At 39.3% G+C, this 24586-nt stretch overlaps 2 protein-coding genes across 4 annotated transcripts; one reads left to right on the plus strand and one right to left on the minus strand.

Moving 5' to 3' along the window:
• Positions 1 to 73: 73 nt before the first annotated feature.
• Positions 74 to 2240, plus strand: ubl5 (ubiquitin like 5). The gene is made up of 5 exons (XM_040043569.1): positions 74 to 191; positions 491 to 554; positions 1499 to 1582; positions 1668 to 1705; positions 1958 to 2240. The coding sequence occupies exons 2-5, from the start codon at positions 499 to 501 to the stop codon at positions 1999 to 2001; spliced, it is 222 nt and encodes a 73-aa protein (XP_039899503.1). The 5' UTR covers positions 74 to 191; positions 491 to 498; the 3' UTR covers positions 2002 to 2240.
• Positions 2241 to 4740: 2500 nt separating this feature from the next.
• Positions 4741 to 23899, minus strand: LOC120740695 (proto-oncogene vav-like). 3 transcript variants are annotated; one of them, XM_040043267.1, is made up of 29 exons: positions 23677 to 23899; positions 23326 to 23421; positions 23115 to 23231; positions 19582 to 19698; positions 17470 to 17528; positions 15885 to 15950; positions 15317 to 15425; positions 14605 to 14697; positions 14132 to 14200; positions 13889 to 13992; positions 13693 to 13792; positions 13482 to 13577; positions 13313 to 13381; positions 13137 to 13223; positions 12957 to 13042; positions 12734 to 12869; positions 12522 to 12631; positions 11880 to 11981; positions 11652 to 11746; positions 11542 to 11564; positions 11340 to 11376; positions 9147 to 9283; positions 8287 to 8373; positions 8021 to 8052; positions 6739 to 6849; positions 5917 to 6004; positions 5604 to 5733; positions 5056 to 5207; positions 4741 to 4970 (listed from the first exon to the last, which is right to left on the minus strand). In XM_040043267.1, exons 2-29 carry the CDS (start codon positions 23410 to 23412, stop codon positions 4917 to 4919), a joined length of 2553 nt encoding a protein of 850 aa, XP_039899201.1. In that variant the 5' UTR covers positions 23413 to 23421; positions 23677 to 23899; the 3' UTR covers positions 4741 to 4916. The 3 variants fall into 3 exon arrangements, with proteins under 3 accessions (XP_039899201.1, XP_039899140.1, XP_039899258.1); XM_040043206.1 differs by having other exon boundaries at positions 14605 to 14700; positions 23677 to 23898; XM_040043324.1 differs by having other exon boundaries at positions 8308 to 8373; positions 14605 to 14700; positions 23677 to 23897.
• Between the last annotated feature and the right edge of the window lie 687 nt (positions 23900 to 24586).

Genomic DNA, 24586 nt, shown 5'->3' on the forward strand with positions numbered 1-24586 from the left:
TATTAGGTCCGCCTTTGGTGGGGGTTTTTGTTCTGTGATAGGTCTAGCGAGATCGCCAATCATCGTAGTCCTCATTTGATTGGTAGGAAGGCGAATTCGCAACTAAACCAGCTTTACGGTAAGCAGGACCGAGAGGTTTCCAGAAAATATCAGCGAAGGAAATAATTGGTTTTTCTGCTGCACGTTTCAAGGTAAGGATGACAGCTTCAACGTGCGGTTTTTATACGGTATCATAATGTTTCGGATTTTGAACACATAAAGCTGCCCATGAGTGTATTTAAATATAAGTCCCGTTTGTTACATTAACGTGGTGTTGTGAGCAACAGCTAACGTTAGCTAAACAAAACAACCTGGCTGATTTCAGTAGATTTCTGTGCCTGTGATTTCCAGCGCGTCTTCTATAAAACAAACTCATTATGGTTATCACCTACTTTATCATCTAATACCTTCATTTGTCTAACGTTGTCTCATCTCTTCCTTTTTTCTGCAGACGTAAAGATGATCGAAGTGGTTTGCAACGACCGTCTAGGCAAGAAAGTCCGGGTCAAGTGCAAGTATCCTTTGCTGAAACTCTGAAAATGATGCTGAATATTGTCTCTCAACATACATGTCACAATAATATTTTAGGTGCAGACATCTGGGATGTCTTGAGATGAGTTAACATAAGTCAGGATTTTTAACAGTACAGCATTCATCTGCATCTGCTTTCAACGCACCCCTGCTCTGAAAGTATGGACTTACTTTTAAGACGCTAGTAAAGCTCATTTATATTATAGAATGGTGTGGAGAATAGTTTTACAATGAATCTATTAACATATGAGTTTCTAGAGTATGTTATAAGACTAAAATTCAGTGTCACTGTTTATCTTGGCATTTCTTATGACTTATTTCATTCCGTTAATACAGAATCCCACAATTGCAAGTCTGTGGGTGATTATAATAGTCATATTTGAGATTTCAGCTTGTAAGTGAAATTTATTTAAAACAAAAAGTCAGTATCTTACATTTTGGTCTTTCAGGTTCTTTTACCTTTTAATATGTGACGCTATTTATGTTTATTATCATCAAATGATGCTTAAAAATGGTGCTTGCCACCACTTGCCAACTCTTGACAGCAGATATAATACCACTTGAATGAACGCCACTTGACAATCAGCTAAAAGTCTGATGATTTTCAGTAACTTCTAGGTGTCGCAGCTTGAAGGGATCTTGTTTGATCAAGTGTTAGTTGTGTTTTGCCTATAATGGGTTCGGGAGCAGTCTGTCACGGGGCTACAGAGAGAGTTGGACCAGTTTAGCTAGAACACTTTAGCCATCCTGCATGTGTTTTGATTGAGGAAAGCAGAGCGTCCAAAGCTGCTGCGCCGTCCATCTGCAGATCAAAAGAAACAAAATGATATTAGCAGACAACGCTCAGATTTTTTTAACCACGCATTTGTTAACACTCTGGATGTTTTCCAAGCTGTTACACTGCCCTTCCTTAACTTCGGTGTTTCAGCTCTGAGGATACCATCGGAGATCTGAAGAAGCTCATAGCTGCCCAGACAGGAACACGGCATGATAAGATCGTGTTAAAGAAATGGTGAGCTGCTCAAATGGGATTTGATGTGCTTGATGACAAATAACTCATCTATTTGGACCTAAATGTTGTCCTTTGTTTTCCACAGGTACACCATATTCAAGGACCACGTGTCTCTGGGTGACTGTATCCTTTAAAGTTTTTTTTTCCTGTAGTTATACTTATGTGGTTTTAGTTAGATTACCTTTAATTTAATAATGATAATGACCATGACATTATTACACCCTCAGAGAACAACTGCAGTTCTTTTTATTGCACTCACAATGATCCATAACATAAATGTATCCATAAATTGTTTAAATCGGTTAAAAAAAACATTTTTTTTCTTGATTTAAAGATCAAGATTATTTTTGTTGTACTTAACCAAAAACTCTCCAGATGAAATCCACGATGGGATGAACCTTGAGCTGTACTACCAGTAAGCAAGAGGGGAACTACGAGTCAGATGTACAGATGTAAAGATGTTTCTTGCTACAAACACAAACACACATGCACCGCTGGAATTGAAGGTCTCACACAACATGATGGAGCGAGAGTGACACTCACACAGCAACAAGTTTTAATTTTTCCTCTCAAATTACTTTGTGAAAGAGACGCTGAGGTTTTTTTTGTTTTGTTTTTTGATATTTTGGAAATAAAACTGATATTTACCTGACTGTGAGAGTGAGTGCTGGTCTTTGTTGTCCATTAATTGTTTTCTCATACTGGGTGAGACTGGGAAACCTTATGTATCGCTAACTCTTTTCCAAATTACTCTTTGCTTTCCAGCTTGCTGGATGAAAGTAAAGTGTTGGGCAAAAGCATGTAAAAAAACATGGAGTTAGTTGCTTTTGATGTTGGTGGTAGAAAGTAGAAGGGATTAATTGGTGCCAATGGGACCTAAAAACTTCTCAGTGGATCTTGGCAATGATATTTGCCTATGGCTGTGCATCCAACACCATTCACGTGGGGATGTATATGAATAATTTCAGTGGAGGCAAATAGAGACCATCAGGTTTTCCAGGGGCCTTCTGCTCCAACTCCTCCATAAACTTTTAATTAGACGTAGCTTTACCTCTGTACATAAGACCAGTATAGCTAATGAGTTTATCGCATATATGCGTTGCAGAAGCTCGATTTACACAAATGCTGTTTTCAACAATAAAAAGTCCTTTGACTAAAAAAAGTGATACTAACTGATTAATCAGCTTTGGCAGCAGTTCTCAGACTGTGAGCTGGGGTTAGCAACCAGGGGGAATTGGTATGAGCGCTAAAACTCCCTGTACACTATATGTTTAACCTCGATATGTTAAACCATTCTTTACCACATTACTCTGGTACTGGACCACATTTCAGAGGAAATTATAAGACCTTTGTGCATCTAACATGTACTTTTATTTTAGAAACCTGTCTGTAGTGTACTGATCAGATAAGACAGCTATAGTACAAAAACCACCTGCTTGTATTCACTGCATCAGTGTGAATTCATAAAAGGTCTATTGTGGAAACTATTTTTGCAGTTCTACATGTCAGGAAGCCCGTGGCATTGATACTTTGACCTTTGTTGCAGCTAAATAAATGCTGCTACTACAGAGAAGTGCCATGGCCTGCAACTCTGTTTTAGATTTTAGATTTAGCATTACAACACAGATGTGGGCACAAAACCAGGCCCATAATCAAACATTTTCCTAGTTTGGTGTGTAAGAACATGTCTGCACTGAACAAAGCCATCCAACGTGTTTGAAGTGGAAGCAGCACTTTTGGCAAAGTGAGAGCGAAGTCCTGCTGCCACGGAGACCTAAATCACTTACTTACAGACTCAGTCTTATTAGACATGGATAATATTGTCTGTCCCAACACTTCAGAGCTTTAGCCAACAGTCATTCTAGGTTAACTGACATTTCTGGCAATTGATGTAAACCTTTTACTAAAACTGCATCAAAGAAATGAGAGGACAGTCATGGCACAGCTGTGGAAAGAAACAACAACTGCTGAATAAGGGAAGAGGTCAAATGTGATAATTAGAATCCCTATATACTAGTATCATTTCCAAATTGTTGCCAATACAAGAATTTGAATCATTTTTAAAAATAAAAGGCAAGTTTTACCTTATTTGACGTTGAAGAAGAGATCAAAGTAACGTCCAAAGTAATGTGATAATTAGAATCCCCATTTATCATTCTCCATATGCTGTCAATACAAACAATAGCAGTAAGAAGGTTTACAATAGCTCTTCATAGTATTATTATCACTTTGACCTTCACATGTATCTATTGAAGTTGAGGGAGAGGTCAGAGGTCAGACGTGACACAATATTCTAAATCTTTATACATTACTTTCTAACAATACACACTATATACAGCAAACCGAGCCTAAAATACTCTGTTGTAATACTATTACTACTAATACTACTACTAATAATTTATAATAACACAGCAGTTAGTTACCTGCATGCACTGTAAAGAAAGAGTAAGGGCACTTCTTCACACATACTGTTCTTTACCTTTTCCCTACAATGGCAGAAACAAATCATCATGTACTCGTTTCTCTTGTAGTGGTTTTAGTGTCAGTCCTCAACACTGGCTAAACCTTTTAACCACTAAACACCTACTTCGCAACCCCCAACCTCCCACTATGTTTCTCTGTGTTTGGTGGTCTACTGATGTTCTTGGTCTCCTGGTTTCTTACGGGTTGCAGACTGCAGTCCAAATAAAGAAAACTGTCTTGTTCACGGCCTCTTTTTAAAACCTTTTTATTTGTTGTTGTTGCTCCCTGAGCCTGGTTCTGCTGGAGGTTTCTTCCTGTTAAAAATGAGTTTTGCCTTCTCACTGTCTCACTGTTATTTTTGGGTCTTTGCTTTGCATTATACAGCGCCTCGAGGCAAATGTTGGAACTTTATAAATAAAATCGAGCTGAACTGAATTGTCAGTTAGCTTTAGGTTTAGCTTTAACTTTAAGACTGCACCACATGAAGTCACATTTGCTGCTTTGGTAATCGGAAATCCGCTGCATACACGATGTACATTAAACACCCTTTTTTCAGTTTTTAATTTAATTTCACATGAGATCACACAAACACTTAAACGTGAGCTTAAAAACAACACAGAGGTGGTGTTGTAAACTGTAAATTTCGAGTAGATATAATGATATGGTTAAAATCCATACATGAACCAGACATCATCAAGCTGGCTGAACAGAGATTTTATTCACATCACTAGACACTCATCACATAATCACAAGTAGCTACTGGCATTCTCGTTCATACACACAGCCACACTCCTGCATGTTGGTTAATGCAGTCCCTCACACAGACCCCTACACATTGAGAACGAGTCTACATATCACATCCATAGGAACATCAGCAGTAGTCAGAGTAATCCTCCTCCACATAGTTGGCTGGAAAGAACCCCACCTGGAAACACAGGAGCAGTGCAGGTCAGACAAGAAAACAGCAAATAAATAAAAAAATACTTTTTCCATTTTTTCCGTGCTCTCACCCGGCCGTACACCTCTCCTTTCCACCAGCCACTGTGACCCTTCTTGGAAAGGATCTTGATGGTGTCTCCTTCCCGCAGCGAGAGCTCGGAGCGGTCCCTGGCCGAGAAGTCGTACCTGGCCCTTGCGACGCCAAAGCTCCTCATGCTGCCCCCTGTGAGACAGAGCCCACATTGCAGCATGGAACAGCTTAAAGGAATAGTTTTGGGGAAACAGTCTTACCCCATTCCTCGCAGAGGAGTTTTCATGAGCGTTATCATCACCACTCATGTTAAACAGAGTTAAAGCAGATTTTAACTTACAATAAAGACTGGAGATGGCAAAAAGAACACATGCGGCTATCATAAAGTCATTTCTAGACTCTTGCTTTTGTTCAAAATAAAGAAACGTGATAAAAATGAATATGAGAGCTCCATGATCTGTAGTGATCTGTACTTCCACAACTAGGAGGTGGGTTGCTCTGTCATTTTGCACAGACATTTGCAAGTCACAGAGGACGACTTTGGTGATCACAGTGAGGACTGTAGGAGGTGATGGAGATCTTCTGTACCTGGTGTGAAATTGGGCATGTTGTCAGACAGGTTGCTTTGCTCCGGTTGTTTGAAAGGTATACAAAGTGTGGTGTCCAGGTCCTTAAAGTACTCCTTCAATGAGGTCTGCTGGTAATACTGAATCATCTCCTAATATGGGAGGGGGGCGGGAGAAGAAAAGAAGCGTGAGAAACGTAAGAGAGATGTTAGTTGTGGTTAGAGAGGAGGAGCTGAGGTCAGCAGCAATCCAGCACTAAAGATAATGTTCAGCGGTAGGTTTGGTTTCTCTTGCTCTGAGGCAGTGCTTCAGCTTTATGACTGTGTATGACTTACTACTAGCTCCTTGAAGGCCTTCTTGTCGTTGATGCGGTAGAGGCCTTCACTAGAGGTGATCTTAATGTGTCTGATGTCCATGTTGAACCTGAGGGAGGAGAGAGGTGAATATTAAAAGCCACAGTCTGGGAACTCAGTCCACGTGGAGGCTGAACGGCAAACACAGCGATGGCTCTCCAACGACAGAATCGAGAATTTTTCACTTCTGCAAAGATGAATGGATTTTGTTGGCTCATGAATTATAAACAGATCATGCATTAAATGCTTTGTCAGTCTGGATTGTTTCCCTTGGTTTTGAGAGGAAGTGATACTTCATTTACTGCACATTTACGCATTACACGTGTTTGGTGAAACAGCTCCAAATTTCCAAACCGTTTTTTGGATGAGGAACTTTTTAAAGAGGAGGTTTATTTTACAAGAGGATGACAATGCAGTATATTTCCTGATGACGTTTTGTATGATTTTATTAAGTTAAATGCTCCTTTGGTGCAAAAAGATGTTCATCCTTCCATCCATTTTCTTCCGCTTATCCGGGGGCCAGGTCGCGGGGACAGCAGCCCAAGCAGAGCAGCCCAGACCTCCCTCTCCCCAGCCACCTCCTCTAGCTTGGCCAGTCGAGATATATACTCTCTCCAGCGTGTGCAAAAATAAAGTGCTCTTTCTTATTGTTTTAGGGCAGATATGCAGCTTATCCTTTAACAATTAAGGTTTGAAATGCAATCGGACCAATAATAGAATATTTAAAAAAATTGCTTGTAATTTGGCCATCTTCAAATCAACAGATAGATAATCAAACAGTACTTTAACTGATATATGTCTTACTTAATGCTGATAGCATATTCTCCTCCATCTTTCTGCCGCACGAGGAAGGTACCATCAGAGCGGGACATTAATAGGTTTTTGGCGGCCGTGCGGTCCATGTTTCCCGCAAACCTTCAATCACACAGAGAGAACGAGAGCGTCAGTTTTTATTTTGAGTGAATACTGTAGCCTCTGCAACATTAATTCACACAGTTATTTTTTGACAACAGTCACAAGACCAATCAAGTTACACTGCTATCAAACACACACTTTGTCACTACAGAATTACTTGGCCTTCTTTGACAGTTATAGACATGAGAGCAGACAATGATTCAAATATGAGTGTCATTACAAAGAAACAATCATTTCACAAACAGCACCAAAGTGTTAAAAATTTAGGATCCAGACAAATGTGAAAAATGGTCAGTATGGCAAGCTTTGAGCCAAATTTGAAGAAATCCCCTGAAGACATTTGTGAGATATTTCATTAAAGTGGGTAGCCCTAAAACAAAACACCTCTGGCTTCGCACTTCGCTGACAGCTAGTGGAAGAAGCTTTGCCTTTAGGGGTTTTTACCAGAAAGACTGTATAAAGAAAAATAGTAGGCTACACTTAGTCCAATGCTTTAGTTGAAAGCCCATCAGTTCACACCTTACATCACATCTTAAAAAGCTATCAAATTAAATGTATCGGTTGCATTTCCCTGCACAAGCGTACATAATTCTGAAAAATACTTTCAAATGAGCTTTAAGCTGATGTTGTTCTCTACAAACTCTGATCAATTATTTTGATAATGGAAAGCTCTGTTTATAAGAAAAATTATGTTGTCTGACTGACTGTACATGATCAGTCGTGTTCACTTTCCTGTCCTCAATGTCATACTTTTCATTACCACCAGGTGTCGCCAAACTGACACATTTTCTAACACGCTGTCCTTCAGGAGGGCAATGGTGTGATTAAAAAGCTGTTTTTTATCACTACTTTGAGGGCTCAGAATGCCGTCGTCATCGTCATCAACACGAGCCTGGGGGCGAATCACATATCACCACAGTGTACGGTACATCCCATCAGTTTGAGCGTTACAGAGTGTTCCAAACGCTGCCATTAAAACGCCTGTAATTTTCAGTATCGGGTTCTGCTTTTGCGTCTGTTAACTAGTACTACTCTATGTGTCGGCTCTGTGGTGTTTCCCACTGAGTTTTGCAAACACTGCAGCACTGTAAAAAAAATCAGACCATGGTTAACCAAGGTAAGCAGAAGCTCGGCGAGCGAGCAATTCTGCCCCGTTCCTGTCAATACTCACCAGTTGAAGCCAGATAGGTCTTGGGGTGGCCTCTGGAAAGTAGTGAGATCACAGAAAAGTCATATATAAAAAGGCTGATAACAAGTTTTCATTTCCTAATTCTGCTTAATGTTTGTTTTCTTTACAGGAATATGCAAGCTGACAAAAACCACTTGGCTGTGCTAAATTTAGTCAGTTATTCTGTTCTGAGCTTATGCCTTTCTGGGAAATTAAATCTATTTGAAAATGTTGTTTTGTTTTCAAAATGAAAAAGGTAGGGTGCTTACTGGCTGCTGGATTGTACTCACAGTGAGGTAGGGCTGAACCTTTTGGCAAGGGAACCATCCCATTAGACCACTAGTTAGATTTCTTCCCTATGTCACATAATAGAAAATAACATGATCAGACTGAGTCAACCGATCAGTCACTGAAGGGTAAACCAAGCAATCGACCCCAATTGTAAAAATATTTAGTCATATACAAAAGATAGCAATCTGAGGTAAGTCACACATCAAAAATCTGTAAGCAGAGGTATGAGGAAGTACTGTGAAGCATGAAAGAGCTGGCTGACACCTGATTTGTGAATCAATTTTTTTTGGTTAACTATTAACAAAATGTTAAAAACTATTTCACTACGACATGTTTTAAAGTCTTGATGGATAAAATCACAGACACTGTGTTGAGCCCATTTATGCGACGCTGACAGTGAGACGGTTCAAACGCATGAAGGTTTTTCACTCTTCTCAGCGCATGCTTTCTTTCTCATGAATGAAACTTTCAGTAAACTGTGCCACAGTGAGCCAGCGGGAACAAAAAGCACGGCCGCGGAACCTGAGCAGCTCTGTGGATTTCTGCCGTCAGATTACGCTTATTTTCCAAATCAAAACTGTCACACAGCATCGCGACTGCATGCAGATACAAGTGCAGGTTTGGCACGAGGGAGGAAGTGGAAGACTGAGACGCAGAGAGGAAAATGTCAAAAGAGACTGAAAAAACACAAAAGCCTCTCACACCTACACGGTAACCACAGGAAACGAGCCTTGAAAAGTCTAAAAAATAATGCATGACCCCCCCTCACCCCTCCCCTTCTTCAGTTTACTGAATGCAGAATGGAGTGCATGTATATGGCTATGTTTTTTAGGCCTACCTCCCACCAGGGCAGCTCTGCGTCAGCGCGGGTCAGCTCAATGACGTCCCCTCTGGAGAGATGAAGCGCTTGGCCGAAGCCCACAGGAGGCGGCGGCATGCCATAATACTCCTGATTTACCTCCATCTTAGGATATCCTGACAGCAGAAAGAGGAAAAAGGAGAGGTTGTGATATTTGGAAGAGCTGCAATAAGGCAAGTACTCCTGGAAAAATGAATCAAACTGGATCAAACTATTCTCTGCATATTTTTAAAAACTTTTCATTTCAGATAGACAAAGTTTACCAAAAACATCCCCTATCCCCGCCTACCATGATGCTCCGTTTAGATAAATTAAACTGGGCTACCATTAACCACACACGAGTGGGGTTCCCATCAACATGCATAAATTGGTTGAAAATAGTCCACAAACTAGTTAATGGTTGTCGCTCTGATATTTTCTACCTTAAAAGAGGGCTCAGAAAAGAAGACTGTGAGAACATCTCATTCGCTGCAAGTACTGAACTCACGGCTCAATCGGTAAGAATAAAAAAATGAAGGGAATGAGGGGAAAGCACTTTCATTCAGACGTAAGCGAACCATCCTCATTTATTTACCAGCCCTGTTATGCAACTTGAATAAATCGGGTTGGGGGTATAGTACACTGATATGTTTGGCAGGTGAAGCTAAATCACTTGCTGTGATGTTTCTGGGCAGAACTGGAGGGAGATAAACCAAGATATTGACCTCAGGACTCTGACTGACAAAAAGAGTAAGAATGAAAATATTACCAAGAGTGTTGCTTTTATTCCAGTCATTACAACCAGTGAGTCACAGTTCAGTCATGACTTTTGAAATATTACATAAAATGAAACCTAAAAATCCGTTGGTCACTCCGTGGGCTTTCGTAAATTCCTAAAGTTGAGACATCGCATTACAAACATAAATCTCTTTGAGGTTGCGTCAGAAAGAAAAAATCTTCAGAATCAAAAAGGTGGAGCTATCTGCCATGGTTATGCCTTCTTAGTAAGGGAAATAATCTTCTTCTGGTCAAGAGGCAAAAAGATAAGGTATTAAAACGTGCATCTAGCGATAAGATTATCAGCGTCAAAGAAAATGAATCAGACAGGCTGCAAAGTTTAGTTCCGTCGCATTTCCAGAAGACCAGCTGATCTCTATGCCAGCTCACAACAACAGATGACTCAGCAGGCAAACCTCATAAAGTGGGGTTATTTAATCCTGCAGCTGCAGCAAGCCACTCTGCAACCCACCTCCACCCCACTCTTTTTCATTCTGTGTCTGACGAGCTCTACTCTGCTCTGTGCTGAGCTTTTGTTGCTGTTCTTCCTGCTTTATGCTTTACTCTTATGCACATGTAAGAACAGAGACAGCCATACCCTCTAATATAAATCAGTGCAGATGTAAACAATAAGACCCCGTGCACACAGACACACTACAGTAAAAAATACCTTCTTTTGACGAGGAAAAAAATCAGGTTGCTCGGTCAACAGCCGCAAGCAGTTGGGGTGACCAGAGATTAAGTGTGCAACACTCTCAACCTTAACTGGATTAACCAGCCACCTGATGGCTCTCAAAAAAGTCACAGTCAAACTTATACTGACTGCAATCAGTCAGACAGATTAGTTACAGATTGTTAACACGCTGCGATCTATTTTAGTCAGCATGGTTGCCAAGCGCCTATGTCACTTTGCACTTAGTGTCTTATAGAAAATAGATCACCGTTAAACACATCACAATAAAATACAACCATACAGGCAGGAAAAGCAGACTGGGAATACTTGCTGATAATGTGATATATAACTATCTGAATTATTTATGGTGAACTCTGCTGCTAATAGAGGACAAAATGATAATTGCCCTGCTGAAGTTCTAGCTGTCCGACATAATAGGGTATGGGTCTTTATCAGAGAAGATCACAGAGGGATTAAAGCTGATGGCAGAGAGGCTTTTAAAAATGGTCACTATATATAGTTTGGTTATAACTTTACAAACAAAGAAAGCACTTTTATGATAACACAACTCACAAGATATATGAATTGTATGTAGGTTATAACTAGGGAAGACACATCGCTACAGCTTTATATTTGAGTGTTGAACAAAAACATAACCTCAGAACCTGAAAGTCTTGTGCTGTATGCTTTCAACATGCTGGTAGAAGTAGGCTTTATAAGCTGATATATCATGAATTGCTTACCAATGCTGGAATGACCAGAGGACCTTTGAGCTTTATTCTGCAGGAACAAAAGAAAGAAACGGTGAAGCAAAGTTTTGCGCAAGTCCCAAAGAACATCCATCCATTAAAACTGGCACGTACAATAGTGGGAATAAAAAGCCCAAAGAGGCTTTATCCACCAGCTGAGCTGGAAGTTTACAGTATGAAATATATGTAGACATACCTTTTTTGCAGAAACAGAATGATCTGTAATTTTAAAAGCAGAATTGATCATTAGACTAATTAGAAGCGGTGTTTAAACACATACATATGCATGTGTGCACGTATACAGACCTGAGTTTCGTCCACAGGCGGGTACTCTGCCTAAACACTCTTTATGTGCTGCCATCTTACAGCGAGTACAGCGATAGCCCTGAAAAAATATCCCCCTGCAGACACATTGAGAAATTTTACCTTTAGAGGAGATTTCTTTTCTTTTCTTTTTTTTGTTAACTTGTTAATACAGTTCCACAGGAGCTAACTTGTTAACTAGTTGGAGGAATAATAGAATAACAGAAGTACCTTAACAACATTGAGCAAGCTTTGCAGGAGGTGGTTTCCTCAAAGCAGTGCATCTGGAAGTCATGGTTATTTGCTGTGGAGTTCTCAGGACTCATATTTGACCTGTAAGCATAAAGCGAAACTGTTTTGACCTCAGCTGGGGGGAAGTAAGCATTCAAACAGCTGCTTTTCAGTGCCAGATACTTTGGTACTTTCACTCTGGTAAAAGTACAAATCATAAGGTATCCGTTTAGAGAGACTGGCGATGAAAAAGCAGTCAAAGCCAGTGCAGTGAGACTGCAAATAATGTAACAAATAGCAGGTTGATGCGTTAAATCAACAACAGAAATCCATAAAACTAAACGTTTCCATGTCCAACCTTTTTCAGATCCGCTTCTTATTTTGTATGTTCGACAACACAAAAGTCCGTCATTACATAAATTTAATATTTTGGAGGAAAAAACAATTAACAACCTAAAACCTGCAGTAACTTATCCCAGCTCTGGTTTGCTGACATATTGAGGTGTTTTGAAAGAGCTCACTGTTTTTTTTTTAGTCTATAAGTCTGAGTATAGTTTCTGGAACTTTAGCTGCTAAATATTTTTCATAGTTCTCTGATTGCTGTTTTTAGTGCTCAGCTGTACGTCCACATTTAATACTCACAGAGCCATCTCAAACTGTTCCAGCCATTTTTTCTTCAGTTCTCTGGTTTTGAAGAATAAATCATAGCCAGACCTTCCGTAGCAATCCAGCAAGAGGAACAAATAGGACCACTGTTCACATACAAAAACACACACACACAGTCAGTCCTATTGAGATGCCTTATGGCGATCTTGTTTTGTGTGTAACAGGTGTCTCAGTGCAGATTTGGAGACCTTTTTATTGTCCTTCTCTCCTGTGGTTTCATCTCGTATCTGGTAGCTGTGTAGTTCAATGATCTCTTTCAGCTCAAAAGTTTCTCCACTCTTTTTCTTACAAATAAACACGGCTTTATCAAAGAGGAACGCGTACCTGACAAACAGCAGAGCGCACACAAACGCAACGTCAAACAACAGCTTGTAACATATCAGATGAGACGTGCGTCAGCCACACACGCACCTGTCCTGTTTCGATCTTTTCTCTGAGCTGCAGATCTTTAGCTCTCCATCGATTTTGGGACGACCGTAGAGAGCTAGAGACTGAGTCTGAAGAAGGCGGACGAGAGGGAGGATGAGCAGAAAGGAAATACAAACAACAACCAAAGAGAGACTCATTAAAAATGAAATAGTGTAACCGCACCATGTTTTCTATGGAAAGCTGAAATGTGGTGATTTGCTTGATGATCTCATTGTCTCGTTTCACCTCATTAACACTCTGCGCCAGATCCTGGAAACACACACACATGCATGCACGAGGATTAAGTATCATACATTCAGGTTACATACAAGTAGAAATACACAAATACACACACTTACTCTCATGGCATCTAGAGCTGTTCGCAGGTTCTCCTTCTCTGTTGAGTCAGTGGTGTGTTTTACCAGCTCCTGCAGACACAAGCAAGCCACGGCAAATTAAAGCTGTTGGATAAAACCAACTGGAAACTGAAGATACAGTAAGTACCATGTATGAAGTATAAACACATGCCTGTAATAGCAGGTGGTATTTGAGGACTCTCTGCATGGGGACCATGAGTAAATCTCGTAGAGAAAAACGTCCACTGTTTGCTCTCTTTGAACACTCCTGAGAGAGAGACAGACAGAGAGAACTAGTATTAAACAACAAGAAATGATGATCAAATAAATTTGCATGAAGTTATTTAAATATGTCTAAAATGGAGCGTCTGTTTCCTCCTCACCTCCAGTTTCATCCTGATATCCTCCCTCGCATTTGAAAGCTTGTCAAGGTGTTTTGTTGCCGCCTCCACCTGACTGCAGTAACGACCGTACAGTAACAGCCTGGCGAGAGATGGGATACATAAACATATTTTTCATACATTTGTTTGTAAGATAAACAAGTGGATCTGTGTGTGTGTCTTTGCACGAGTGATATACCTCTCCTTGTAGTTCACAAACACCTGGAACAGATTCCTGGCTCCATTATTTAGGATAGAGTTCTGAACTTCTTCTAGCAATTCAGAATGGGTCTTATTCAAATCCTACACACACACACACACACACACACACACACACACACACACACACACACACACACACACACACACACACACTATGTAAACAAAGGTTTTCCATGAAGTGGGTATATCATGCAGGTGTAGAGGTAAACACCTTCTTTACCTGTACGTTGATGAAGATACTTTCAATGTCTTGTGGCTGGAGAAACCTTTGAAGAGGCTTCATAAAGTGCTGCACAGAAGAGCGAGTATGAGTGTTATTTTTAATTTTTTTTTGTGCATGAGTTCTCTATACTTGTGTGCTTGTGATGTATGATGAAGGATTGAAAGAGGTGTGGAACAGGTGTATAAAAAGTGATGTTGTTACTTACGGAAAACTGTTTTTTGCAAATTTGTGATTTTAATTACACAGAAATTCAGATTTCTTTTTTTTTTTTAAATGTGTGAGCTTTGAATTTCAGAAATATTAAAACATTTTTGTGTTAAATTTAAAAGATCTCAGAAATTCACATTTTTTCTCCCCCAGCTCCTTTATGTTTTTTAAGATGGGCTCTGTCATCGTCATTATGAGTCGTTTTTTTTATTGGCATATGAATGCACCGATCTTCTTTGATCAGACTGTGGGTGTGTGCACACCTGTAGTATAGATTGCAGTGTTTCTGAGTATTTCTCTTCCGTCTGTCTGATCTCCTGCAGGCAGCACTCTCTCTTGTCCACACCAGTTTTCTGCTGCTAAAGGGCACAAAAAAACGTCAAATGAGGGTTTTTTTGCTTTTGTTTGTACTTGCCTTATACAAAAGAAATGGGTTGTGGTGTTTAAGTGGCAGTAGTTATTTAAACATTAACAGAGAAGTTTAATCAACCCCTATCAAAGTCAAACAGAAATCTTTGGCACATAGGCTCTGAGGCACTGCAGTTCCTTGACCCACAAAGACTTTCAAAAACCAAAGGAGGTTTTATGAACATTAATAAGATTGGAAAGACAAAGAAAAATTATTATTCCTGCTACACAAAATTGTATTTAATATTTCAAACTGTCCTTCTTGCTCTTTTCTTACTGAATAATTCTGACTAAAAGGTTTCTAAAAAATCTAAAATAACATGCTTCGGGTGAAGCTGTATATATTAGACATCTGCAAGTAAAACTCTAATCTGATTAAGAGTCTTTGATATGCGGACTACTCTGCCTACCGAGTCATAGCCTCACATGAGGTGATAAGAAACACAGTGAAACCCAGATTTTAGTGCAGAAGTACTTTGTTGGAAGACCTGCAAAGTTTGCAGGTTGCAAGTGAAGGCTACACCCTCCTTTTTGTTGCAGGTTACAGGTCACATGGGAACCACTCACAGTTTCAGGCGGTTCATCTGTCCTCATCAAGTCTTCATAGATCTCATCTCCTTCGTTCTCCTCATCCTCCACAAAGTCGTACAAGTCATCATCTTCATCCACTGTATCACTAATACACAAAACACATGCAAAGTACTTACTGTTATCACCTTTGGCTTTTTTTCTTAAATATATCTGTGCTGTATACGGAGCGTCACTAACCTGTACACCACCTGTACACCACCTGTATAGCTGGTGGAATATAACATTTCTCCACTTGCAATAAACCATCACATCTCCCAGTTTGATTCAATTAAAATTCAAAATGTCCTGACAAGACTCTTAAATTTAATTCTTAAAAGTAAAATAATGCAGAATTTTTGCTGGTAGTTTTCTGTTTGAGTATTTTGAACTTTTCTACAGGTCAAAATGTGGCATTATGAAAGCATTTCCTTGTGAAGATGTTAAAGTTTTATAGGAAAATCCTCAAATCATACAGCCACACAACAAAACGAGAGAGAGAAAAATTGGCAGCTATTTAAAACAATCTCTCTCCCTCCATTTAGACATTATAGAGAAAAAGGCTTACTCTATCTGGTCAGACAGGCCGCTGTAGATCTCCTCATCAAGAGTGCATCCCTCTAAAGGAAAAGGCCTGTTGAAGGGAAGGTGAGTGTGTTAAAGCAACAAAAAAGAGAGTGAAAATTACAACTGAATAAAGGTTAATATAATGTGAGTAATTAAGCATGAATCTAGGTTCCAGGCTGAAGGACAAAACCCCATTACTGTGGTGCTGACTTCCTGATGAGCCGGCGTATTTAACGGTAATGGAAAGGATTTAAAATTTTAAGTGCCCAGAAATCTAACAAAAACCTGTTATGCTCAAAATATACAGATTAAATGCCACTTAAATTAATGAGTTACAAAACTTGAAACTTTCGGGAACGTTCTGTCAAGTTAAGAAACAACAGTCTTATCTGGCACTGAGGAAGTGCTGTTATCTGCTACACCAACTTTCAGCCTAAGAAAAAAAAAACAGCCACAAGCCTCTGGTCCATATAACCAATTTCAGTTGTATAAATATTATATTCTCGTTTTTAGGGTGGCATGGACACAGACCAACAAAAAAGTAATCCCAAGTAAGCACTTTCACATCCACGTGGTAGGATAAGGGTATAATTTCATGTTGTGCAATAAACCATTTGAGACTAGTTATTTAAAACTCCATAATTTCCACATTTCTACAGAAAACAGTTATGATTAGGACATTTATTATAAAAAAAAAAGTTGACCATCTTAAACAAGTTACTTCTCCCTTCTCTGCCAACGCATCTGTTTTCTTTCTGCCAGCAACGAAATCGTCTGTGTGATTTCTATAAGCCCCAAATATTTCAAGGAAGCAAACAGACAAATAATAAATGCTTCACACTAACAGATAACACACACATCAGATAATTAATAAAATAATACAAATTTAAAAATGCAGTTAAAGCTTTTTACAATTGCATTTAAAGGGGACCTATAAAGCCATTTGTTGCTACGTTTGGCTCTGGATGATCTCAGTGAGATCGCATTAAAGGTCGGTCGATCCAAATATCGGCACCAACAATAGTATTGGTATCAAATCGATAGTAGCATGATAGAGCATAGAAACAATGTATCGATTCTAAGTCCAGTATGTAATCGACTGCTTTAAATTAATTCTTTTTTGGGAAATGAGAGAATATACCTCAGACATGCACCATGAAAAATGTCAGAAAGTTGTGTTTTGTTGTGTTAACCCATTATTGTGGAAAGTAAAACTCACGGTGATTTGGTGGTCATTAAAATGTGTTCAGAATTTGCGAACTGATGATGATTCATCTAAAAATTCATGACACACTGCTCTCCCATACATGAGCTGCCTTTATATGTTACGGGTATTGCTACTGGTATTGGCAGTACTGGCCCTGTATTTACTTGGCATGAGATCAACACCAAAATTTCCAGTATTGCACAACACTGGATCCGATATCCTGAATATGATTAGGATATGAGGGCTTATCGTAAGAAAGTCGCCTGAAAAGGAGAGCTGGATTGAAGGTGATAGTCTAAGAATACAAGCATGGACTTAGCAGTTAGCACAAGTGGTCCCTTTAAACTTCAATTTTAGTTACAGGCAGGAATGTACTTACTGAAATCCTCTTTGGACAGCAATGGATGAATGAGACAGGGTGGACAACGTATCTATGACCTTACACAGACAGAAACACACAAAGAAGTATAGTACACAATTAACAATCTTGTACAGAGTGTGGGAACACACACTGGCAGAGAAACTGTAAAACTGTTTAACACTTTAAATGTGAACACTAAATAATGGCCTAGTTTCACTCTCGCTCTGTTTGACAGTTCAATTAAAAAGAGCATAATCACGGTGGGTGTTGAAATTTCATGTGAAATGTGATCAGAAACATACAAAAACAGTGGTTAAAATGAAAGTGAACGCTCTTTGTTTAAAGGAAAGCATGTATTAGCGAGTTTAAATGTTGGTTTATAACTTACTAACCAAGTAAGTAAGGGGCAGTTTGTTTTTGTCACACATTTTGAGCTTCTTTGACACGCTTTTTCACTTTTCAGCATTGTTTTCTTCCTGTGTGATGCCACTTGACTTGTTTCAGCTGAAACTTGTCTTCCAACACTTCTGGTTAAGTAAAAAAAAAAAAAAGGACTAAGGAATACATTTCTCAGTCAGCATTTTTCGGTCTAATTTCTGCTTTCATTCAAGACAGAAAAAAAGAGTAAAGATGCAACAAGAAGTGAAAGTCTGTGGTTCTGAGAAGTCCTGTGGAAAAGAAATCAGTGAACTAATTCAAACTGCTATCTTAGTAGCAGAGAATTCAATAGAAAACACTAATTAGCTTTCTGATGAAGTGGTGGTTAAAAAAGATCCAAACAGCTGTGTGAGAGAACAGATGTTTCCCATGTTTAGCTAAGCCCATCGTCTGCTGTCTGCTTGCTTTCTGTTTAAATGCATCAACCCCTTCTTTCATCCTTATATCCACCATAGGTTATCAGAAGTTCCACTTAAGAGAAATGTCTATGTTAAATCTTGAGATGATGGCTAGAAACCACTGAACTAAGCTGTATCAAAAGCAATTTGTGATGTAAGCTCTGCTATAACAGCAAAGTAGAGCTCACACACCGACGGGTAAGCGTTAGCAGTTTAATAAACCAATAGATTATAATAAGATATCTCTCGAGCAGGTTTTGTGCCGATGGACTTTATTTACTTGTGTACAGGATCTACCACACCCATGTTTTCTACATTAAATTGTTATGGGTGACTGAGTGGAAGCTGCAAAGTGAAACGAGAAGCTTAGTGACAGTAACACACTGTAAAGTTGATGAAATGACCCCCCCCCCTCCAAAAATAAAATGTCCTGATGACTCATTTTGAGGACATGGCTTCATCTTAGCTTGCACAGACAAAAAAAAGTGCTCATTTCAAATCCACTCTTGGTTGCTTTAAATCGCTGCACTGCATAGAAAGTGAAAGAGAACTGTGGAGTACTGCATTCATGCCTTTGCTCTGACACTTCACATTAGAAAATCACCAAGCTACTTCCTGTTAGGGCTTTGTGGGTATCTGCAAGCTGCAGTAAGGCGTTAGGACTTCATGCTTCACTTTAGACGTCTGCCGTAATGACTGAGCTACGAGTGCATCATGAGTTCCCCTTTCAGGTACAATTTTGGGTTCTTCAGATGTTTAAATTTTTATTCATCGTGTAACCATCAGGAAGAGATTTCATCCGTGCAAGATACAGCAAATAAACGACCGTAAAAAGACGATGACACAAAGTAATACACACTTATCCTCTGGGACAAGAGGAGCAAGGAGTGCCACAAATGATGGCCTGGACCTGATCTCAAACTCAGTCAAACAGAGTCAGCCTGAGGCAGCATGACGGGACACTGAGGCAAGCTAAATCTACAGGAGAACTGTAGTGCGATTCTCCAAAGTGCAAGAGTGCCTGGAGAATTTGTTTCAAAAGCAAACGTAAAATGTGGTCACAACATGAATGTAGTTTTTCCTGTTTACTACATTTAGTGTAAAGCTAAATGCTTTGGAGCTTTTAGCCTTCATCGTGATAGCGCAGTGGAGAGAAGAAAGGAAGGGTGAGGAGAGAGAAGACACGTGCTGGATGGTTCGGGGCAGATTCAAACCCAACTTTGTTTAAAGTTAATCAGTAATTAAAATTAACTCAGGGAATATGTCCGAAAGATAGATTTTTGCATGGTGATACCTTTCCAAAGTCCCGAACATCAAACAGATCAAAGGCTTCAAATAGTTCATTCTTCTTCAGATGAAACTTGTCTTGACAAACTCCCAGGAATGTCCGGATATTCTTTAAACACAGGAACTAAAAAAAAAAAACAGAAACACAATCATCACTTTTTTTATAAGTTATATTATTCAATTCAGTTCAGCTGATCTATAAACCAAATAACCATAAATATACATGTGCAATTTTTACATGATAACAAATATGGGCAAAGGGATTGGGCCATACCTCTTGTATCTAGGCTTTAATATGTAGTAGTGCAATATTTAAACTCATATTTAGTTGTTTTTGTTTTAGATGCATTCTGCTTGTGCAGTGTGGATCAGAGTGAAGCTGCATTTCGATCGCGTGGATGTCCCGCACATATTGCACAACTGACAATAAAGTTGACTTTGACTTGAACATTTATGAAAGCATGGGTAGTTCTAAAGAGCTCGCTGAATGTGTTGGTATCGTAATAATTTGTGAGATTTCTTCCCTCCTACATGCTGCAACTCGGCTACAAAGATGCAGTGCACATAAGGTTACAGAGCGAGGTCACAGAGTGCTGAGAGACACACGGATACATGGTGCACTAAAATTTCCAACACTCTGCTGACTCAATAACTGCAGAGCTCCAAACCACCTCTGGCATTAACATCAACACAAAAACTGTACGCTGGGAGCTTCATGTAATGGGTTTAAATGGCCGAGCAGCTCCTGTGGTCCAGTACATTTGTCCATACAGTGTATTCTAGCCTTACTCTGGATCCTGAGTAATCTGTTTTTCAATCAGTCAAGTTAAATAAATGTGTATAATTCAACAGACTTATTTCTCACTGATTTAAATATGTAGGTAAACACAGGTGTTGGTAATCACATTAATTAAGGCTCTGTACTTAATCTGAGAAGAACTCTTGATTAATATTATTAGTAAGATCTGAAAAGCTCCATACTTTGTGTCCGAATGGCAGCCATGAAACAGGTCTACTGGGTTTTTCCTGGTCTTCAGCGGTGTTGACTGTATTTCTTATCTTACTTATCAGAAATCTATATTTTCCTGTTTTATGTTTGAACAAACTCCCCCCAAAAACACTGTTATAGTGATTTTTCACTGGAAGGCCATCAAAACCTCCAATCTTTGTTAAACACAGATGGTTTAAGTTACGAAATGTCTCGTGTTTTTTAGAAGTGACAATCAAATGAAACGAGCAACTGATGATGCCACAATGGGCTCTGGGAACGTGTGATCAGCCTTTATGACTGTGCTCAAATACTTAGTATATATTTAGTGTAATATTTAGTAGTTCAAAATATTAACAGAAATGTTAATGAACAGATCCATGAAAACAGGAACTATATTAACAAGTTAAAAAAAAAAAAGATTTCTCTCAATAGTTAAAAATAATTTAGAAGCAAATCAAAAGCAGTCGAAAAGAAAACACGTCTTTTTTAGCTACAATTGTAACAAATCAATAAAAACTTGACAAGTTTAGAAAATTGAAAGATTACAAATTAATAATAAATATCTTCAAAGCCAACGAGCCTGTTTGAGAAGGAACAAGCTGCTGTCTTTCTTTCAACACTTAGATTCCACATACGCTTTGTTACAGCCCTGACCAGACTGTAAATACTCATCAGCAGCACGGACCACGTAACCATCAAGCACAATGAGCTAAAATGTGTGCCACTAAAAAGAAGCAGTTCGAAGGACATCTAAAATATGACTGCAGAAGAAACCACACGGAGCAGAGTGTGCAGTGCAACTGACATGGTGGTCAGACATATGCCGCTTTACATAACTTCCTGCTCTCTGTGTGTGTGTGTGTGTGTCTCTCTCTCTGTGTCTCTTCAGCAGTGGGAAATGCGGAACTCTAATTTGAGAAAAGGGGAAACGTTTAGTTCTGACTGATACTGCTGCACACATCATGTCGCCCTGCCAGGAGATCACATTAACATGCAATCAAGTATTTGTTTTTACACTACTAAAATAATCCTTATTGCAAGAGCACAGACAAAATTGTCTAATTGTGTAATTGTGTCAACAGGTGTGTGTGTGTGTGTGTGTGTGTGTGTATGCACATTTGTATATGCCTGTGAGTCTACGTCACAGTGTACACGTCCGGCCTTCTGTTAATCAGCGGATGTTTCTTAACCACTTTTGACCTCATAGGATTTCCCAGAGTTTCCCATGCATATGTCAAAGGCCATTAACTCCTGCACTGTTTGCAGATCTCCAGTAAGGAGGGCCTTCTTAAGATTTCAGCTTTAAAAAGGCCCAACATGCTCTACTTTAGGTTATGATATTCTACCATCCTGTCTTTCAAATGTTTTTAACTCATATTTGCCACCCTTTTAATTATCTCATGCCGTTCAACCCTTTTGTTTTTTGTTTTGTTTTTTTAGCTAATGTGTTTTTTAGCTTGCATGCACTGTCAAAAAAAATTTTTGGACAAAGTTGAAAAGACGAGGAAATGTAGGCAGGAATCAACAGGACTTTTTGAGAGTTATATTTAAAAAATGCATAGCCTAAGTATGTATTAAAAATGAATATATTAGCAATATATAAGAAATAACGCCCTTATGTCTGTGTTGTAAATGTACTGGAGCTAACACCTGGCTAGCGTAGTGTAGCAGAAAATGTGAGAAGATAGGAAGGTAGTCTGCCTGCTACAATCCAGAAAAAAAAAGGTTCACCTAACCACATGCCATACCTCAAAAACATTGCTTGTAGTTTGTGAAATCTCTGCAAAAACTGAAGTCAGCTGTTTCTGCTCCCATTTCACACAACCAGCCTGTTTTCTTATCTTTATGCTAAGCTAAGCTAAGCTAACCATAGAATGGTATCAGTTTTCTCATTTGACTGTCTACAACAAAGGTATACACAAAATATTAGGCATATTCAAAGTGAGGAGAAACGATAAGAGGTGAAGGTATTTTTATCATATCCCTTGTGGAGTATACTCTTCTGTAGAAATATGATCAAATTAAAGCACTTTCCAGCTGCCAGTGCGATTACGGTGCTTCGAAGTCGTTCATATGAGTCCAAAAGTTTCTAATTGTCAAATAAGAAAATAGTTGACATATCACAAAAAGTCTTGCTTCGAGTACAAATCCTGAATTTTCCTGAGCTGTGACTATTCTGGATTACAATGCAGCAATTTGGTATCACCAAATCCTATAAAAGTGAAGAATAAATTTTTAAATTGGAAAATGTTGACAAAACCCCTGTGTATAAAGAGATAATTAAATAACAAAAATTTTAGAGTTTTTTTTAAACATTTATTTATTATTTCTCTTTGTCTTCTAGTTGTCTCCTTTTGTTCTCCTTCATTATCATTATCCTGATCACTACATGCTCCCGGATGTACCGATAATGACTGAAGCATTTTCCTATCATGCAGCATCAGGGCCTCAGTAAGCCATGGTGGTAACAATAGCAATGTCCTATGGAAATGCATCAGGAAAAAGTCTGGGTGTGTGCGTATGTGTGTGTCTCTGTCATTGTGTCTTACCTGCGACATCTGTGGGCGTAGGTTGATCTCTCTCAGGTTGACAGCCTGAGGCAGCAGGTTGTTGAGCAACTGGCAGAGCAGCACGCCATCTCTCAGAGCCTGAGCCAGGTCGCACACCTGTCATAGCGCACATACAGAATTAATTTGAGGAACTGAAACGAGTTTGTGTATTCACACACAGGTGAATATGAATGTGTCGCTGCTTATTTACCTGTGCACCCTCCAGAGTGACCCTGTGGTTCTCTGGAAGAACTCGGCAGTCGATCAACCACATCGCGCACTGCCGCCACAGCTCCATCTTGGTTTTCTGAATGAAAAATAGAAAAAAGGGCAAACACACAGACAGAACTTATACTTGCGGCGTTCAATCAAATGGAGAGCAAAATGAATGTTCAATCAGAAAGGCGCACAGCAGACACTCAGCAATCCCTATCACGCCGTCATTCAGTGAAACACCTTTGTTGAAACTCAATGCAACAAAAAAAAAAAGTTGCCGCTGTCTCAGTAAACCTGATCGTACGAGTCCAAATCAACGCAGGACCATTTAACCATCGGTCCTTACCTTCACTGGTTCCTCCCGGCACTTCTATGTGTTCTTTCTGATGTTAACCTCCCTGTCTTCCTTTCATTATCTCATTTTCAGACTTCGGCGCTCTTGTTCTGTCGTTCTTCCGTGGTGGGTGTTCTGCAGAGCTGCACTGTGTTGAAGGCTTTTAACTTTTTTCCCGCAACTTCCTTTTTCCTCTGACGCACCCTCTCTCTCTCTCTCTCTCGCTCACACACACGCACACACACACATACACACACAAAAAGCTGCTGCTGCTGCTGCTGCTGTTGTGACAACTGGCACAAGCTGATAAAAAAAGAGTGAGACTTGATGAAAATGTATGTGAGACATGAGACAGAAAAGCAGCAAGTAAGCCGCTGGACTGTTAACAAACAAACATTACTTGTCTAGTCATCTACACACAGATATTTCGCCTCAATAAGGATTTTTTATCCACTTTTGTGGCAGTAAAACGCTGCAGGAACCAAACACACATCAATAAATCTGTGAAATTCAAAATTACACTGCAGAGCTCATATTTAATCTGTCCTAAAGCTCAACAGCAGAGAGACACACTGTCTATCAAAGGAAAATCCTCGAGCTGCCTAATGAATAATGAAACATCTCCTCAAACACTCTGACAGCACCCAGGGGTGATTTTACCCTCATGTTGGCACTTAAAAAAAAAAAATTCACAGCTGAGACGCCCCAAAATCAAAACTCATTCAGATGCAACATCTCAAACTAAGTCTTTACGAGCTTCTTTTTGTGCGACTAAAAACAGTGGAAGTACCGTCTAGTGATTTCAGTAATTTAAGCCTTCACTCATTAACAACAAAGCAGGAGAGCAGTATTTAGTCAAGTACAATTTTGGGATATTGTTATCCATATAAGTACTTCCACTGGTACTTTGCATTTTTACTCC

Source organism: Simochromis diagramma, unplaced genomic scaffold (assembly GCF_900408965.1).
Source record: "Simochromis diagramma unplaced genomic scaffold, fSimDia1.1 OVJJ01000798.1, whole genome shotgun sequence".
NCBI classification, from domain to species: Eukaryota; Metazoa; Chordata; class Actinopteri; order Cichliformes; family Cichlidae; genus Simochromis; species Simochromis diagramma.

Coding starts and splice junctions, on each gene's coding strand:
- LOC120740695 (XM_040043206.1), bottom strand. CDS start 23,412: ATGGAGCTGTGGCGGCAGTGCGCGATGTGGTTGATCGACTGCCGAGTT. Junction 13,382..13,481: donor AATACCACCTGCTATTACAG/GCATGTGTTTAT, acceptor TTGTGTCTGCAG/GAGCTGGTAAAACACACCAC. Junction 6,850..8,020: donor GACCTATCTGGCTTCAACTG/GTGAGTATTGAC, acceptor GTGTGATTGAAG/GTTTGCGGGAAACATGGACC.
- ubl5 (XM_040043569.1), top strand. CDS start 499: ATGATCGAAGTGGTTTGCAACGACCGTCTAGGCAAGAAAGTCCGGGTC. Junction 1,583..1,667: donor AAGATCGTGTTAAAGAAATG/GTGAGCTGCTCA, acceptor TGTTTTCCACAG/GTACACCATATTCAAGGACC. Junction 1,706..1,957: donor CCACGTGTCTCTGGGTGACT/GTATCCTTTAAA, acceptor AAAACTCTCCAG/ATGAAATCCACGATGGGATG.